A 16,826-nucleotide genomic window follows, 5' to 3' on the forward strand; every position below is an offset into this window, starting at 1 on the left:
TGCCTCCTGTGCCTGTAATCAGTCTGACACTTGTCCCTGGCACCACAGTAATGGTGGTGGGCGAGCCCAGGACTGTCAGCCATAGGAATCCAGTTGGGTCATCTTAGCAGCCACAGCTGCTTGTTGGGGAAAGCTGGGGCCTACAGGGGACACTGAAAGGTCTCCCCTCCCTTCCCCAGCATCACTCTTACGGGCGTGGTGGTCTTCGGCCTGTGCCGCCTGGCTGCAGCCCTCTGACCTTTTTCCCCTCGCCCTTCCCAGCATCTGCCACTACGGCCGGCTCTTCTGGGAGTGGGGGGATGGCATCCGTGTGCACGACTCCCAGAAGCCCCAGGACCCGGACAAGTTGTCTAAGGAGGACGTCCTCTCCTTCATCCAGATGCACAGCGCCTGAGGGCCGTGGGCCGCCCCACCCTGCCGCAGCCTAGTGCCCTATCGCTTTCCGAGACAGGGCAGGGCAGGGCGCTCAGGACCTGGGGCCCACAGCACTGTGTCTTCCCCCTCTTGGAAAGAGACTGGAGCACCTCGGCCTGGCCCCGAGGGTCCGTCAGGGCCTCCAGCAAACTGCACACGTTCCTCATGGAGCTCTATCCTGCTGAGGCAGGTGTGAGGTCAGTGCCCAAGGTGTGCGGGGCAGGCGGGGCCATGGCAGAGGGCGGCCGCGCTCTGCCGGATCCTGTAGACTCACTTTTCTGAGTCCCATGCACGAGGGTGGCTGTGTCCCCGCTTTGCCCACATGAGTGGGTAGAGGCCAGGAGCAGCTGCTCTACAAATCAAGGTTGTGTTTTTTTAAACTTGCAGTTTTGATGCCAAGTGGGAGACTTTTTGTCTCCTCCCCTAGCCTGTCCCGGCCTTCCCAGCCTGAACCTCTGACAGTCCCGGCAGGCCGGGAAGGAAGAGTGGTACTGGGTGCGATTGCCTCCCAGCGTTGTGGCGCCTCCCTGGGCCCACAACCTCGACTCAAACCTTGGGCAACTCTAAGAGGGCAGGCATCAGCCTCCCTCTCCCTGCCAGCAGCAGCGGTCGCCCTCTGGCTGTCACACAGCTGTCTTGGCACTTTCAGGGGTGGGCGTAGCTCCTTGCTACCCTTCCTCGTGTTTCCCCCCCCACAAGGAGGCATGGGCTGCTTTCGTTCAAACATGTGGTCACTCCATTTCCTGTATCTTGGCAGAGGCAGAGGGGAAGCTGGGCAGTGGCTTTGGGTGGGGGAGGGCACCTGTGGTTGTTTTTAATGGGAAATACCTCTCATGTTCAAGTGGGCTCCCTGGGGCCCCATCCCAGTGGCAGACTGGTTTCCATGGAGATGGGGCACTGAGACTCCAGCATGGGGTCCTGCATCCAGCCCTGAGCTGAGGCGGCACTGCTGAGATGCGGTATTCCACCCAGTTCTGGGTCTTCCAGTGAATCTCACAGAATCTCGGATCATTAAAGATAAACATATTTTTAATGGCTGCGTGGCTCTGTGCTGGGGCTGTGGTTCGTCCTCTGTGCTTTGTGTCTGGGACTGGAGGTGATACTCAGAAGACAGCACTTGTTCAATGGGAGCCCGTCCAAGCTCCTGAGCCCCGCAGGGCTCCCAAGGCCTCTGCCTGATGCCAGAGAAGAGGCCAGAACGGTGGGAGAAAGTCTGCAGCTCCCAGTAGGAACACGAACAGGAGGGGCGTAGATGAACCGACAGCCCCAGGAGGGCAGGAGGCACCGTTCCTTTACATAAATCACACAGCTCACTCGGCAGTGCCACTGTGACAATCCAGGATCAGCCTGTGTGACTAAAATAAGAGGCGTCAGACCAATTAATGTCACCAGACAAGGAGGAGGGAGAGATGGTCTTGCTGACCCTGGCCAGCCTCCCTGCCAAAAAGGCCACTGTCAGCACTGGGGGGCCCCTCCCATGGCTATGGTCCTTCCTAATCCTGCGCCCACCTTGCTGGCCTCCAGGGGCCTGCCTTGGAGCCTCACAGCCTTAGGGCCCTGGCCAACTCCTTCCTCCATTTCTATTTATTTAATTGGTTCATCTCAGCTGCCCAAGCTCTGCCTCCCAGCCTCCTCCCTCTGCCCCATGCTGGGGGGGGGGGGCACATGCACAGAGGCCATGGTGATGTCTCTGTTCGCCCCCGCCCCTGCCATTTCTCACTGCAAACCACGCCTGATTTACTGGCCACTGTCACTGTAAGTCTGCTCATTACCATGGCTCTTGCTGTCCACTCCTCTTTGGGGCCTCACCAGCCCTGCCTGCCTTTTGAAGATGGATTAACTCCACGCTCCCCAGGGACCTCCACATGGCCACTTGAAGTCCCCATGCCGCCCTCTGCTGCAAAGGCTGCATTTTTTTCTGCCATGATGGAGGGCAGGATGGTTTGGGGACAGACAAGTGGCACAGTTTCAACTTGGAAACTGCTTCCTGCTGTCTGCTAGTTCCCCGCTTAGGCTGGGGACTTGCCTCCCAGCTCTCCTTTCTGCCTCCCTCTGAACTCTAAGCCGAGACCTCTTCCCCGTGCCCCCGCCCTGGCTGCAGTGGGACCGTGACTACTCAGCAGACAGGAGCAGCCCCTGTTCTTTTTTGCCTCCCCTTGGGCTTCAGGAGGAGCCAGCAGCCCCCAGGCCAGGGTGGCAACAGGGCCTGGGCCACCAGGAGGCCGTGCTCAGGCTCTGGGCAGGGGTGCGAGGCCCTGGCACCTGCGTCCTCCGAGGGGAAGGCTGTGCTGGCCGCCGCGACTCCCAGACTCACATGGTCCAGCAGGTGTAGATGAGGGCCAGGAGGACAAAGATGGCCACGGAGAGCAGCGTGTTCTTTCGGTTTTCCTGCCGCAGCAGCTTCAGCTCCCTCTCTGTGGGGAAGACGGGGTAGGACAGAGCGTTGAAGCCTGTCTGTTGCTGAAGGTGGAGGGGACACCAGCCGCTTCCTTAACGCTAACAAGGACCCTGTCCTCCTCCACCTGGAGCCTCTCCACCTTTCACTGCCAGTCAAGTCCCCGTGCCAATGCTGATCGGCTGTGCCAGGGGCCTCAGGGCGCACCAAAAAGGCCGCATCTGGAAGGCAGGCCGGGGAGCAGGGGGTGTGACACTTGCAGGTGAGTCCCCTGCTGCCACAGGGCAGCTAGGCCCTCCCTGGGCTAGCGGAGCGAGGGCGCTCCGAGGTGGCCAGGCCCTCTCCCTAACTCCCTGCACGCCACAGGCTGGCCAGCGGCTGGGCCTCTGCAGACTGGGCGGCCAGGCTGTGCCACCTGGATGTGAAAATCACTTAGCAGACCCCTGCGTGCCCGCTCCAGGCCGGCCCGGGGAGGGAGCGTCGGTGTGCTGCTACCGTGTTGGCCTCAACAGGTCCTTCTGGGGTGGCCTTGCCATCAGCACTGGCCTCCCAGGGGAGAACTAAACACACAAGTCTGAGGAGCCTCCAGCCCCTCACCCTGGCTCCGTGCCTGGCGCCCAGAAGATGGCAGCATCGCTCCACCCGCAGGGCTCTTCTCCCAAGAGGAAGGCAGTTTTCCTCCACCACCCCCTCCCATCCACGATTCTCCTGGGACAGTGTGGAGGCGGGGAGCAAGCACTTCTGGACCTGGCTCCAGCCACATCACTTCATACTGAAGGATGACAGTCGTAGCCAGTCCCCTGTCCTCCTTCGAACAAAGGAACAAATCTGTGTCCCCCCAGCTGGCTCCCTCAAGAAGCCCTCTGTCCTGCCGCTGCGTCAGGCCCGACCCTGTGTGCCCTGGGCACTGGAGGCGCAGCTGGTGACTGCGGAATTTCTCACCGTAGCTGGAGGCTTTGCTCATCAGGCTGTTCTTCTCCTTCTCCAGAGATCTTCTGTAGGGGAGAAGGAGTTTTCGGGCTGAAGCCCTGAGGGGCAGCCGGCACGGGGGCGGGTAGGTCGGGGGCTGGCTGGACAGGAGCGTTACCTGGCCTCTGGGCTCAGCTCCGCCCTGTGGAGCCTGGCGTTCACGGCCTCCAGGTCTCGCCGACACTGGGAGAGCTTTTCCTCCAGCCCGTCGATCTGAAACACCACAGGCGAGGATGCGCTCAGAGCCTCTGGCTGTCAGCATGGGCACTGGGTGGAGGGACCCGCTCCACGTTTGCAGTGGACACAGCCTCTAGATTTTCACATCAATGTGCTGGGCAGGCACCCCGGCCCGCCCGCCTGCCGTGTCCTTGCGGAGCCACCCTCTTCCACCAGTGCTTCAGACAGCTGCCCACACCCCGCGGGGAACAGGTCCCACAGCTCCCCCGAACCTGTGCATGCAGCATGGGCTGGGGTGGAGAGGAGCCCCTCAGCTGTCTCTGGCCACCGGAACCCAGCTGGCCCACAGCAGGGGCAACCAGAGCCCTGAGTGCAGCACCCGTGCCAGAGGCATGGCTAGAGGGGAAGGAGACCTGGAGACGGCCCTGACTTCCGAAACACTCCACGCTCCGAGACGTGATCAGACGCGCAGGGGCGAGCAGAGGGTGTTTTTCTCACAGACATACTTCATCTCAATAATGCAGTCTTTTTTTTTTTAAGATTCATTTATTTATTTGAAAGAGTTACACAGAGAGAGGAGAGGCAGAGAGAGAGAGGTCTTCCATCCACTGGTTCACTCCCAAGATGGCTGCAATGGCTGGAGCTACGCCGATCTGAAGGCAGGAGCTTCTTCTGGGTCTCCGATGTGGGTGCAGGGGCCCAAGGACTTGGGCCATCCTCCATGTTCTCCCAGGCCATAGCAGAGAGCTGGATCAGCCAGGACTCGACCAGTGCCCATATGGGATGCCAGCACCTCAGGCCAGGACATTAACCTGCTGTGCCACAGTGCTGGCCCCCAATAATGCAGTCTTAAGAATATACACTTTTGGGGCTGGTGCCGTGGCTCACTTGGTTAATCCTCCACCTGTGGCACTGGCATCTCATATGGGCACCAGTTCTAGTCCCGGTTGTTCCTCTTCCAGTCCAGCTCTCTGCTGTGGCCTGGGAAAGCACTAAAAGATGGCCCAGGTGCAGCCCCTGCACTTGCATGGGAGGCCAGGAAGAAGCTCCTGGCTTCAGATCGGTGTAGCTCTGGCCATTGCGGCCATTTAGGGAGTGAACCAATGGATGGAAGACCCTTCTCTCAGTCTGTCTGTAACTCCACCTGTCAAAATCTTAAAAAAAAAAAATTATATATATATATACATACACACACACACTTTCATATGAGAATCAAAGTCAGGTGAAAAACAGCACAACTCAAAAATGCTTCTATTTCTTTTTTTTTTTTCTTTTTTTTTTAAGTTTTTTTTTTTTTTTTTTTTTTTGACAGGCAGAGTGGACAGTGAGAGAGAGACAGAGAGAAAGGTCTTCCTTTTGCCGTTGGTTCACCCTCCAATGGCCGCCGCGGTAGCGCGCTGCGGCCGGCGCACTGCGCTGTTCCGATGGCAGGAGCCAGGTGCTTATCCTGGTCTCCCATGGGGTGCAGAGCCCAAACACTTGGGCCATCCTCCACTGCACTCCCTGGCCACAGCAGAGAGCTGGCCTGGAAGAGGGGCAACCGGGACAGGATCGGTGCCCCGACCGGGACTAGAACCCGGTGTGCCGGCGCCGCAAGGCGGAGGATTAGCCTGTTGAGCCACGGCGCCGGCCAAAAATGCTTCTATTTCTTGACTTGGTTCTTGTACAAAAACCCCATCAAGTAGCTATAAGTTGGGTGGGAAAAAAATTAAGCTCCTGAGGCCAGCGCTGTGGTATAGTAGGTTAAGCTACCACCTGTGATACCAGCATCCCATATGGGCACCAGTTCATGTTCCGGCTGCTCCACTTGTGATCCAGCTCTCTGCTTTGGCCTGGGAAAGCAGAAGAAGATGGCCCAAGTGTTTGGGCTCCTGCACTTCCATGGGAGACCCAGAGGAAGCTCCTGGCCCCAGGCTTCAGCCTGGCCCAGCCCCTGGCTGTTGCGGCCATTTGGGGAGTGAACCAGCAGATGGAAGATCTGTCTTTCCCTCTCCCTGTAACTCTTTCAAATAAATAAATACAATAAAAATGTTTTAAAAATAATTAAGCTGCTGAAAAGTTGCTTGCCAAAGGTATTGTTTGAGCAGTTTCCAAGATGTGTTCTTGAAATATTTAGTGCAAGAATGTTTTGAAAAATATTGGCCTGGGTTTTCCAAATCTGGGTCCTGCATCATGCAGTTGGCAATGAACGTCCACATCCAGGGCACGGCGTGGCACAGCAGGTTCAGCCACAGCCTATGACACCAGCATCCCACACTGGAGTGCCAGCTGCTCTGCTTTCAAGTCCAGCTCCCCGCTCATGCACCTGGGAAGGCAGGAGAAGATGGCCCAAAAGCTTGGGCCCCTGCCACCCATATGAGAGACCTGGATATGGTGCCAGGCTCCAGGCTTCATCCTGGCTCACCCCCAGCTGTTGTGGCCATTTGGGAAGTGAACCAACAGATGGAAGATCTCTGACCCTCTCTCTATCACTCTGCCTTTTAAAGAAATAAACCTCCAAAAAACAAAAAAGTCTAAGTCCTGTCTTACTGGTCGCTTCTCAGCGGCCAGGCCAGTTCTTCATCCCTACTGGCAGGAGCCTAGATCTTGGTGGGTGGGCTCTGTCACACACAGCAGGCCTACAGTAGTGCCTGCTGGTCCTATAATGCTCCATTTCTTCTGATTTCACTCATTCTCATCACATCCCTGGGAGGGCTAGCAAACATGATCTCCATTTGACAAGTGGTAAAAGGGGGTCCCCAAGTGGGATGGCATCCCTCCTCAGACTTGGTTCTCTGCTCAGTTCCTGTTGGGAGCTTCCCCTTGCAGGCACAGTGGGCAGGTATGAATCCCTGCTCCCAGGAAGGCTGGTGAGAGTCCAGAGGGGGTGGCAGGAGAGCCATCCGCCCTCGCCCTGGCCAGCACTGGGTCAGCCACTGGCCCTCTTCTGATGCCTGGCCCAAATGACACATCCACCCCCACCCCTGCTGGCCTGGCCACTGCCAAGTCCATGAGCAGGGTCTGGAGTTAACTGCCTGGTTAACTGTGTCCCTCTCTGCTAATGGGCACAGGAAAGACTGCCCCGGGAAGCGGCCCAGCCGGGAGACAGGGCTGTGCCTGGAGAGGTCGACGGCACCCCAGAGCTGCGCTGCAGGGAAATGCATGCCGAGGAGCAAGCTTGGGAGAGCCTCAGCCTGATACTAGTGCTTCCAGCCACCGTGCTGTCCGTCCTCACAGCAACTCTCCCCAGCAGGCCCAGCCCAGCCCCGGGACCCAGAGACACCGTGTCCATCCCATGATGTAAAAACTATCACCGGGGCACCCACTTCCGCAGCAGCCCCCCCCAGAGAAAGCTGATGTCTCGATGCTCTTCTCTTCCCTAACGATGCAACAGGTCCTTGGATGAAGCTGAGCGTTCTTGTCATTGCTTCTCCTGTGTTTCCAAACCCCACGAGCCCCAAGGCTGCCCCATTCCACTCGTGTCTGAACTGCCTGGCCCCCAAGGGCGCCTGCACTGGTAGCTCCCATCCTGGAAGGCCTGGTGGGACTGGGGGGGACCAAGGGGCTGGGAAGTTTAGGTCTCATGTCACAGCTGGAGTCAGAAACCCTCCCTTCGTGCCCACAGAAGCTGGCAGGAGAAGCAACGATACGTGCACATAATGCACACAGATCATGCGCGGTGCAGCATGCCCAGCACATGCCTTGGTCCTGCCACCACAGCGCCCCCCCCCGCAGTGGACAGGTCACTCTGGGAGGGAGCAGGCTGGGGACGTCCATCCCCGAATGCCTCTGGGAGGCTACCAGGTGCCCAAACAAGTGGTGATCGCCCAGAGCAAGGCCAGGAAGTCATGCTAAGCAAAACCTTCAAATTGAGGTTGGCAAACCCCAAGTGGCCGAGCCATTCTGCCCTCACCTCCGGACAGCGCCTGAGCAGCTCACCGGCAGGGGCCTTCATCTGAACAAGCCCAATTCATTTGCAGTTCCCCTCAATACCCCTGCTTCCCTTTGCCACTTTTTAATGAGGCTTAAACGGGTGAACACAAATCAAGGTTTTAGGGACTCAAGTTCTAACCTCCCTCTATGAATATTTATGTCCTGCTGACAGCTCTCTGATTCCCTTCTAAACAGCAAGCTCCCCTTCTTCTGTAGAACGCAGCCGCTTGATGTGGGCTGAGAGGGAGGCCGAGATGGTCAGGAGGCTCTTGAGCCGGCCACAAAGCCACCCTGAGACGCGACGCTGCCGGCTCTCCAGCTCCGGGCCGGCCCAGGGAGCTGGCCAGCAGGCACTCTGCCGCACTTGCCGAGGCCGAAGCGGCCCCGGCAGCTGTGACAGCATAAGGTGCTCCGAAGCACGCCGTGCACGGTGAGCGTTCAGCGAGCGCCGTTGCTACCGCCATGGGATGGTTCTCATGGGCTCCTTGGGGAATAAAAAGTAAGTTGATCTGCAGCGAGGTAAGCGGAGGCGACAGAAGTGGGGGTGTGAGGCGCAGAGACATCCCCTCTGCTTGCGGCTGGCAGAGCCCCTGGGGCCCAGATCTGGGCAGTTCTCTGATTCTAACAAGGGGCTCAGCAGGGAGGGGCCTGTGGAAGGTGAGGACCGTGGCACCCACACAGGCCACCTCCTCAGCTGGCGCAGGGCCTTGCCGGGGATGGATCTGGGGTGGGGCGCCGGAGCCAGCACTAAGCCGCAGAGGCTGGGCCTGGCAGAACCCAAGGATGAGAGGCCTGGAGTTTCATCCCAGGCGGAGCAGACCCTCAGGCAGTAAGTCCCAAAGGGATGACAGCAACTCCAGTGGGGTGAGAGGTGCACTCCGTGGGCCTCGGAGACTCCCAGGGCTCCCTTCCTGCAGGCAGGACAGCCGACCAGCAGCGAGAGGCCAGCCCACGACTGGCTCGGGGGCTAGGATGGGCCTGGAAGCATGGCTGGGGCGCACTGCCAGCTGTGAATGGGAGAGGCATCACACAACCAAGGTGGGGACATCCAAAGCCCTCAGCCATCAGGCACGGTGTGGGGGCAGGGGTGAGGGTCATGATAACAAGGGAGCCTGCACTTATGTCTACACTCAGATAACCCAGGTCCTGGGGTGGGCGATGTGGACACGCGCATCCCATATCAGGGTGCTGGGTCCAGTCCCAGCTCCTCCGCTTCCAACCAGCTTCCTGCTAACGTGCCTGAGAAGGCAGTGGGTGATGGCCCATATGGGCCCCTGCCACCCATGGGGGAGAGCTGGATGAAGCTCCTGGCTCCTGGCTCCGGCCCAACTCAACTCTGGCTGCTGCAGGCATTCGGAGAGCGACGCAGCAGACAGAAGATCTAACTGTTCCTCCCTCCGTCTCTGTCACTCTGCCATTCAAATAAATCTTAAAAAATAAAAACCCAGGTCAGTTGTTACACTGGGAAAAAGCAGAGTCCAAGACATGCATCAGCAGGCAAAGTGGGGCTGCCGTCTGCAGGGGGCGCAAGCTCCCCCGGTCAGCACCCCACACAGGCACGGACTTGCCCGTGGTGTCCTGCACAAGCAGTTCAGGGGAGCGGGAAGCAGGTGGGTGGGTGAGCGTGCAGGGTATCGCATGCAAAGTCCACTCTGGCCCCAGAGACCAGCAGGGTCCAAAAGCTGCCCATGGGGTCTGCTGGGGAGTCGGCGAGGCGGGGAGCAGCAAGGAGAGAAGAGGCATCTAAGGCAGGCAAGGGGCCCCCCTCCACAAGGATGCTGGGGGCCCGGGATCCGGGAAGTCTGTACGCTAACATGAACACCCCCACGGGTGCCGCCACTGCAGTCAGGATGAGAACCGAGAACCTCGCCAGCCAGCGGGACTGGGGGCGGGGGAGTCAGGCTGGCGGGCAGAGGAGCTCCTTAGCAGGCTGCGCAGTTGGGGCCGACGGGTGGCAGGGTGGGTCACGGGGGTGCTGGGGACAAGGTCCTGGCCCCACAGGGCCGAGGGCCTGCTGCCAGGTGTCACGGGGAGACAGGGTTTGATCTCCAGAGAACAGGGACCCCTCACACAGCAGCCCCAGGCAGCCTGGGGGGGGGGGGGTGGCACCTTATTCTCACAGCTTTCGGGAAGTCTCCCTGGGGGCCGATATGCCATAAAACCGCTGTGCTGAGGGGAACTGTAAGACTCACCAGAAATCCCCGCGAGGCAGTTTCTGAAGAGTGCAAGCCCCTGAACGTGGTGGCTCCGGCTCCCACGCGGCTAACCGCTCAAGCACACAGGCCAGGCCAGGGCCTGCGCGTGCCCACTGGCCCCGCTCTCCTCCTGCAGAAGGGGGCCAAGAAGCTTCCTGCGGTGAGTGAACCAGCCCGGAGGCGGCCCTGCACCTGAGCCAGAGCTGCTTCTGAGAGGGGGCAGCGGGCGCCCGCAGGGCCTGGCTCTGCTCTCTGGCTAGGGAGCGGCTCTGGGGAGCGTCTGGCCAGCAGGGCTTGGTCTCTGTCCACACAACATTCACTGCGTGAGGGGCGGACCCAAGTGAAATCTGTGTGCCTGGAGCCCAGGGTCTGTCCTCATGCTGAGCCAGCTCCCGGCTGCCCACACATCCCAGGCGCCCTCCTCGCCCACGCTGGCAAAGCATCCTCCCAATGTCACACGTGACATCGTTTGGAGACGAACAAGGCGGAGGAGAGAGGCCGAGGAGCCCGTCTCCCCAAGGGTTAACGCAGAGCGGGCGACAGCAGCCTGGGGACTGGACTTCAGGGAACCCACGCGCTTGCACGTGTCGGAGGCCCCAGGGCATTTATTACGCCGTGCAGAGGCCCGAGTGCTCACCCAGACGGTCTCTGGCAACAGCGAGTGGCCTTTCCGTCCCGGGGCCTCCAAGTCACGCAGCCAGGTCACATGGGGGTCACAGGCCTCGGTCCTCCAGGTGACCAGCCTCAAACCCCAAAGGGCTGATTACCCAACACTACCCAGAGGACGTTATTCTGTGGAGGCGGCTCCCCGGGGGGCCCATGGCTGCTGGAGGGACGCTGCACTCCCAGCTGGAGCAGATCAGGAGGCAAACCCTCCCGCTGCTCAGCAGTGAACAGCTCTCTGGACACTCCCCCCATCCCCCCACCCCAGGCCAGGAAGCCAGGGGCCCTGCTTGGCCCTGTGGGATCCCACGGGTCTAAGCGGCCCGGTGACGACAGCGCCAGGGCGGGCCCAGCCTGCAGCCGTCTCCCGAGCCACAGCGGGGTTCGGGGTTTGTTTTCTCTTCTCGCCCCCATACGTGTGTATACATATATATATACATAATTTTTTTTTTTGATAAATTAGCAAGAGCTTCTTCATCGTTGAAAGGCTCAAAGCACTTTTCAAGAACTGGCATCCACCCCAGGCCTTATGAATCCATTAATTAAGATGCTGGCAAACAGCCACCCCACACATGCTGACAGCCAGCCGCGCTAGGTAATGAGGTTTTAGTCTCCTGACCCCATCAAGTGGAGCGGAGCCAGACACAGGCTGCCGGGCGGAAGCACCTGCCCGATGGCGACCTGGTGAGCAGGTGAGGTTCACTTAATGGTCAGTGGCCCGCACAGTCCCAGCCCCCGGCAGCGCTGGTGAGGCAGACGCCAGAGAGGAAGGTCCTGTCCCTCCGGCCAATTCAGCAAATATTTATGGAAGGGCCTCCGAGCTGCCTCTAGCCAGGTAGGCTCCCTGCAGCCTTGGGCACCACCCCTCTCAGGGACATAGTGCTTCACCCCTCCTTGTCCTCAGGGAGCTTATAGCAATGGCAATAAGTACAGGCACCGGCACCGCGGCGTAGTGAGCTAAGCCTCCGCCTATGCTGCCAGTTCGAGTCCCGGCTGCTCCTCTTCCGATCCAGCTCTCTGCTGTGGCCTGGGAAAGCAGTAGAAGATGGCCCAGGTCCTTGGGCCCCTGCACCCTCGTGGAAGACCTGAAAGGAGCTCCTGGCTTCGGATCAGCACAGCTCCGGCCATTGCAGCCATTTGGGAGGGAACCAGCAGATGGAAGACCTCTGTCTCTCCCTCTCTCTGTAACTCTACATCTCAAATAAATAAATAAAATTAAACAACAACAACAGAATCAGTGCCAAGTGTCAAGGCCCCTTTCCTCCTGCTGCTGACCCCGGCCTGGGCCATGTCTCCCCTCAGCCGGCCCCTCTCCTTCATGGTCAGGGACTCTGCCCTCTCTCTGGGAGGGACTCTGGTGAGTTTTGGACAGGCCCCATCCATTCTGTACAGCCCACTCTGTTCACTGGCCAGCCCAACACTGGCTCCTCGCCCCTCCTCCCCTACAGGAGTTGAAAAAGCTCAACAGGTACTTTCCCAGCCTCACTGTGGTCATAACTTGGTTCTGTCCAATGAGCCGTTCCAGAAATCAGCCGGGAGCCTGCTGGGACAGCTTTGGTTTTGCTGATAACGGGGCAAATAGTGTTGATCCTTTTTCCTTCCCGACTTAAAGCTATGATGACTGGAACTGTGGCAGCTCTTCTGTGACTATGAGAAAACGGCCAAGAGAAGAAATGCTAGCCCTGCACAGCTGAGCTTTTCAGCAAGTGCCAGCAGCCACCTGCCCACAACTTCTACGGGGGAGAAAAAGTACACTGCTATTCGGTGACGTGGAGAAGGTCATTTCTGTAACCGGTACCCAAAAGCTTTCCAAACTCAGGACTCTCGTACTAGTTACCACATCCCACCAAGGGAACGCCCCTTGATGACGTCAGCTAGCACCCCACATCTCTGTGAAGAACAAATGGCCATCAAAGCAGCTAAAGCCACCAGGCTAAACAGACCAGCTACAAGAGAAACAGGCAGTAACAGGGACAGCTCGTTCCTACGGGAAAGAGAAAAACACAACCAGGCTTCCCAGCAGCCCGATCCCCGCGGTGTAGACTGAAGTGCGTCCCTTCCCTCAGCCAGAGTTCTCCCACCAGTTGGACTGAAATACAACTTCCCTCTCCTCCCATACAACACTACAACCAGCGCTAGGGCTGGGGATTTCTCATCCGAACGAACATCTTCTCTTGTTATTCAGAACAAACTCTCAGCGACTAAAACGCTGAGACCTCGCAAGGTGGCAAATGACTTGGATAAAAAGGCTTCAAAAGGAAGCATGAGTCGGGGGGCTGGCGGGGGCCTTGGCTCTCCCAGGCGGTGGCTGCCCGGTGCAGCCGGCCCGCGCCAGCCCCCGGGGTGAGTGTCGCCTGCGTGGTAATTGCTTCATTACAACAAGTGGAGACGTCTGCAGGTGCGAGCTCACTCACTGGTGGGGGCTTACTGCACTTGTCAGATTAACACACATTTCTGATTAAATCTCCCCTTCATTGGCTCGGAGCGCACGACTTTTTTTTTTTGACAGGCAGAGTGGACAGTGAGAGAGAGAGACAGAGAGAAAGGTCTTCCTTTGCCGTTGGTTCACCCTCCAATGGCCGCCGCGGTAGCGCGCTGCGGCCGGCGCACCGCGCTGTTCCGATGGCAGGAGCCAGGTGCTTCTCCTGGTCTCCCATGCAGGTGCAGGGCCCAAGGACCTGGGCCATCCTCCACTGCACTCCCTGGCCACAGCAGAGAGCTGGCCTGGAAGAGGGGCAACCGGGACAGGATTGGTGCCCCGACCGGGACTAGAACCCTGTGTGCCGGCGCCACAAGGCGGAGGATTAGCCTGTTGAGCCACGGCGCTGGCCGGAGCGCACGACTTCTAATAAGAGGACAATGTCTACTGCTGCTGGGCCTCAGTGCGCGTTCGGTCTTCAGACCTGCTGGGGGCCGGGGAGTGAGGGGAGATGGCCAGATGCCAGGCGTTTTCCAAGGCACAAGTTACGGATCTCACGTTGAGTTCATTTATGTATTTGAAAGAGTTAGAAAGAGGCAGGGTCAGAGAGACAGACAGAGACAAAGAGAGAGAGAGAGACAGAGACAGAGAGATCCTCTATGTGCTGGTTCACTCCCCAAATGGCCGCAATGACCAGGGCTGGGTCAGGCTGAAGCCAGGAGCCTGGAACTCCATCTGAGTCTCCCACGTGGGTGCAGGGATGTACCTGGGCCATCTTCCGCTGCTTTTCCCAGGCCATTAACAGGGAGCTGGTGCAGAAGTGGAGCAGCCAGGACACGAACCAGCGCTGGTACGGGGAGCTGTCGCAGGCGGCAAGCTGGTAGCTTTACCTGCTACGCCACAACGCCAGCCCCCAGATCTCAAATCTTTGAATATTCAAGCAAAAAGTAATCTTACCGAGACCAAGACGCCAAATATCTGTACCTCATTATATATATTGATACCTCTTACACGATCAAGAGGTTAAAAAATGTGAAGTGGGAGTCAGCCCAGTGGGGAAGATGCCTATCTGACACTGGAGTGCCTGGGTTTGGTTCCAAGCCCGAGTCCAGCTTCCTGCCAGTGCGGACTCCAGGAGGTAGCAATGATGGCTCACGTAAGTGGGTTCCTGTCACCCACACGGAAGACCTGGATTACGCTCCCAGCCTTGGCCTCAGCCTGGCCGGCCCAGCCACTCTGGGCATTTGAGGAGTGAGCCAGTGGATAAGAGCACCCTCTGTCTCTCAAGTTACCAAAAAAAAGGGGGGTGTGGGGCGCGAGAACTGCCCCCATATAATGCCCTAGAACAATCATCGAATCCAAAACACTTTAAAACACGCCAGCCCCTTCTCTCTCAGGGACGGAGCTGCAGCCTGGCCTGTGGCCTTGGTGCTGACGAGGGCCTTGCCCAGCCTCCCCTGCAGCTAGACGGGACCTCAGAGGTCAGCTCTCGCCTGTGGAAGTGGGCAGCCTGGATCCCTAAGACAGTGGGTGCGCTTCCTCGACTCTCAGCCAGGGGACACATCAGTGAAGGCCCCGGGGAACCGTAGAGCCACCAGCGTCCTGGAGCTCGCCCTGGAGCTCTGGGCCAAGGGCTGGCAAACTATGGCCTGTGGGCCTCACTGGGGTCTACTGCCAGTGTTGGTAAATGTTTTTACATTGCCACACCCACTCATTTACATACTGCCTGTGGCTGTCTATGCCTTAAGACAGCCTATCTATGTACAGTTGCTCTACTTAACAAACGCCAACACTGAATTAGCAGCTCCTGAATCAGGTTAGGTTCCTGTGAGCACATTTTCATCAAGGGATCCATGCAAAACCTTGCTTTATGTGCGTTTCTGTTTAGAGACCTTATTTAACACATATTGTGCATCCATTAACACTGATAGTACGGAGTTACGCGGATTAGCTCATGCGTGAACAAGCTTTATCTAACCTATTTTCTCTGTAAGGTACAGCACGCCCTTCCTGCACTTGGCAACGTCTCCCAGCATTTCAACACTACACTTAGGGCCACCTGAAACAGTGAAATCACCAAAATGCACAAAAATGCAACAAACAGACGGGCACTAGCTAGACCACGGAAGAACTCACTGGATGATACAGCAGGAGAGCCGAGACAGGATCCGAAGTGGGAACACGGACCTCAGGCCACTCTCGTTTCTTCTGCGGCTTTGAACTGGCCCAGAGTGGGTGCAAAAGCGCTCTGGGTATTAACCTGGGGGTTATAGATACACCGTGGCTGCCAGGCACGTTCGAGAACAGGGGCCACCGCAAGCAACGTGGGTCCAGCGCAGCTGCAACAAGCCACACGGGATGGGGAAAGAGTTCAAGTCTCCATTTTTTAGCAGGCTTTGTAAGTGATTCTATGGGTTCTTAAGTTTGAGAACCAGTGAAGGAGGCGGTGAGACTGAATCAGACTGCTACCCTGCACCTGTCTGGTAATCCCTGGGGGGAGGAGAGAGGCGTCTAAGGGAGCCGAAAAGGAAGAGGCACTTCCAGGAAGCCCACCTGGGCTGATCTGCTCCACGCCGCCACCTCCACCTGGTGCTACCTGCAACCTCACGCTCCTCACCTGGGCAAGTCTCACACGTGACAGCAGCACACAGTAGCTTAGCTCAACGTGTGTCTCTTTTCCTTCCCTTGCGCATACATGCAGCCAGTTATCAAGCCCTCTGCTAGCCTCGCCAACTCCAGACTTTCCCTTACAGATTCCCCAAGGTTCCCGAGGTCATTTCAAGATGCTGGGCTCATAGCCCAGAGGAAAGACGACCCGTCTCGCAGGACGTGTGAATCACCAATCACATCAAAGGTGCATCAACAGGTTCACGGCAAGTGTCTACGGCCGAATAGCTGCGCATGGCTTTCAAGCTAGGTTTTGCGCCAAAAGTTTTAACTCCATTTTCCCACGAACTTTGGGAGCAGCCTCCCGCCAAGCAGCGTGCCCCCCCCCCCACGCTTTGCTCCGGGTCCCGCTGGAGCCCCCCCATCGCTCGGCTCCCCCCATCGCTCGGTCCCTCCTCATCCACATGCCCCCCCCCCCCGCCGCGCGCCGTGAGCCCCCCTCCTGTGTCCCACCTCCTTTGGGGCTCCCCCTCACCTCCTGGCCTCCCGCTGCCCCCTCGCCCGGAGCCCCGCGCACTCTCGGACCTCCGGCCACCCCGTCCGGCCCCCTCACCCCAAGCCTCCCTCTCCCAGAACCCGCGTCGCGCCCACTTCCCCCCTCCCTCCTTCCAAACCTGCAGCCGGGGCGCCCCCAGCACCCCGCGGCCAGACAGGGGTACCGCCTCGTCGTGCGACCCAGCTCCCACCTGCCCTCACCTCCAGAGCGACGCCCAGATTCTCCCGCTTCTTTTTCGTCATGTTACTTGCCGGGATCCCCCGGTCATTACTGGACTCGCCCACCGAGTTGTACCACGCAGGCGCAAGTATTCGTGCTGCTTCCTCATTGGCCGCCGCGGCCGCAGGAGGTGGGGCCACGCGGTCGCCATCTTATTGAGGGGCACGGCCGCCTAGGTACGGCCATGTTTGTGAGGGGCAGCTTCCGTTTGCGGCCTCAGCCCGGGGCTGGGGAGAGGCTAAATCTGCCCAGAAAGGAGGGGCTGCCCATTTCTTGCCCAGTTCGAGGCCACCTTACAAC

General features: G+C 58.6%; 2 protein-coding genes across 2 annotated transcripts in view; one reads left to right on the forward strand and one right to left on the reverse strand.

Annotated features, from left to right (window-relative positions):
* CMTR1 (cap methyltransferase 1) overlaps positions 1-1,328 on the forward strand; it is a 49,742-nt gene extending 48,414 nt beyond the window's left edge. Inside the window, exon 24 of the mRNA XM_062186045.1 lies at positions 262-1,328. Coding sequence (XP_062042029.1) covers positions 262-394 — 133 coding nt within the window. The 3' untranslated portion in view covers positions 395-1,328. The remainder of the gene's footprint in view (positions 1-261) is intronic.
* Positions 1,329-1,422: 94 nt separating this feature from the next.
* Positions 1,423-16,592, reverse strand: CCDC167 (coiled-coil domain containing 167). Its single transcript, XM_062186046.1, has 5 exons — positions 16,508-16,592; positions 3,897-3,991; positions 3,752-3,804; positions 2,729-2,828; positions 1,423-1,769 (listed from the first exon to the last, which is right to left on the reverse strand). Exons 1-5 carry the CDS (start codon positions 16,547-16,549, stop codon positions 1,757-1,759), a joined length of 303 nt encoding a protein of 100 aa, XP_062042030.1. The 5' UTR covers positions 16,550-16,592; the 3' UTR covers positions 1,423-1,756.
* Positions 16,593-16,826: the final 234 nt, after the last annotated feature.

Source organism: Lepus europaeus, chromosome 3 (genome assembly GCF_033115175.1).
Source record: "Lepus europaeus isolate LE1 chromosome 3, mLepTim1.pri, whole genome shotgun sequence".
Taxonomy (NCBI): domain Eukaryota; kingdom Metazoa; phylum Chordata; class Mammalia; order Lagomorpha; family Leporidae; genus Lepus; species Lepus europaeus.

What these genes read in the sequence shown, in the direction of transcription:
- CCDC167 (XM_062186046.1), bottom strand. Translation starts at nt 16,549, where the DNA reads ATGACGAAAAAGAAGCGGGAGAATCTGGGCGTCGCTCTGGAG. An exon ending in ATCTGGGCGTCGCTCTGGAG is followed by an intron (nt 3,992 to 16,507) that starts GTGAGGGCAGGT and finishes GTGGTGTTTCAG; the next exon opens with ATCGACGGGCTGGAGGAAAA. An exon ending in GAGCAAAGCCTCCAGCTACG is followed by an intron (nt 2,829 to 3,751) that starts GTGAGAAATTCC and finishes TCTTCCCCACAG; the next exon opens with AGAGGGAGCTGAAGCTGCTG.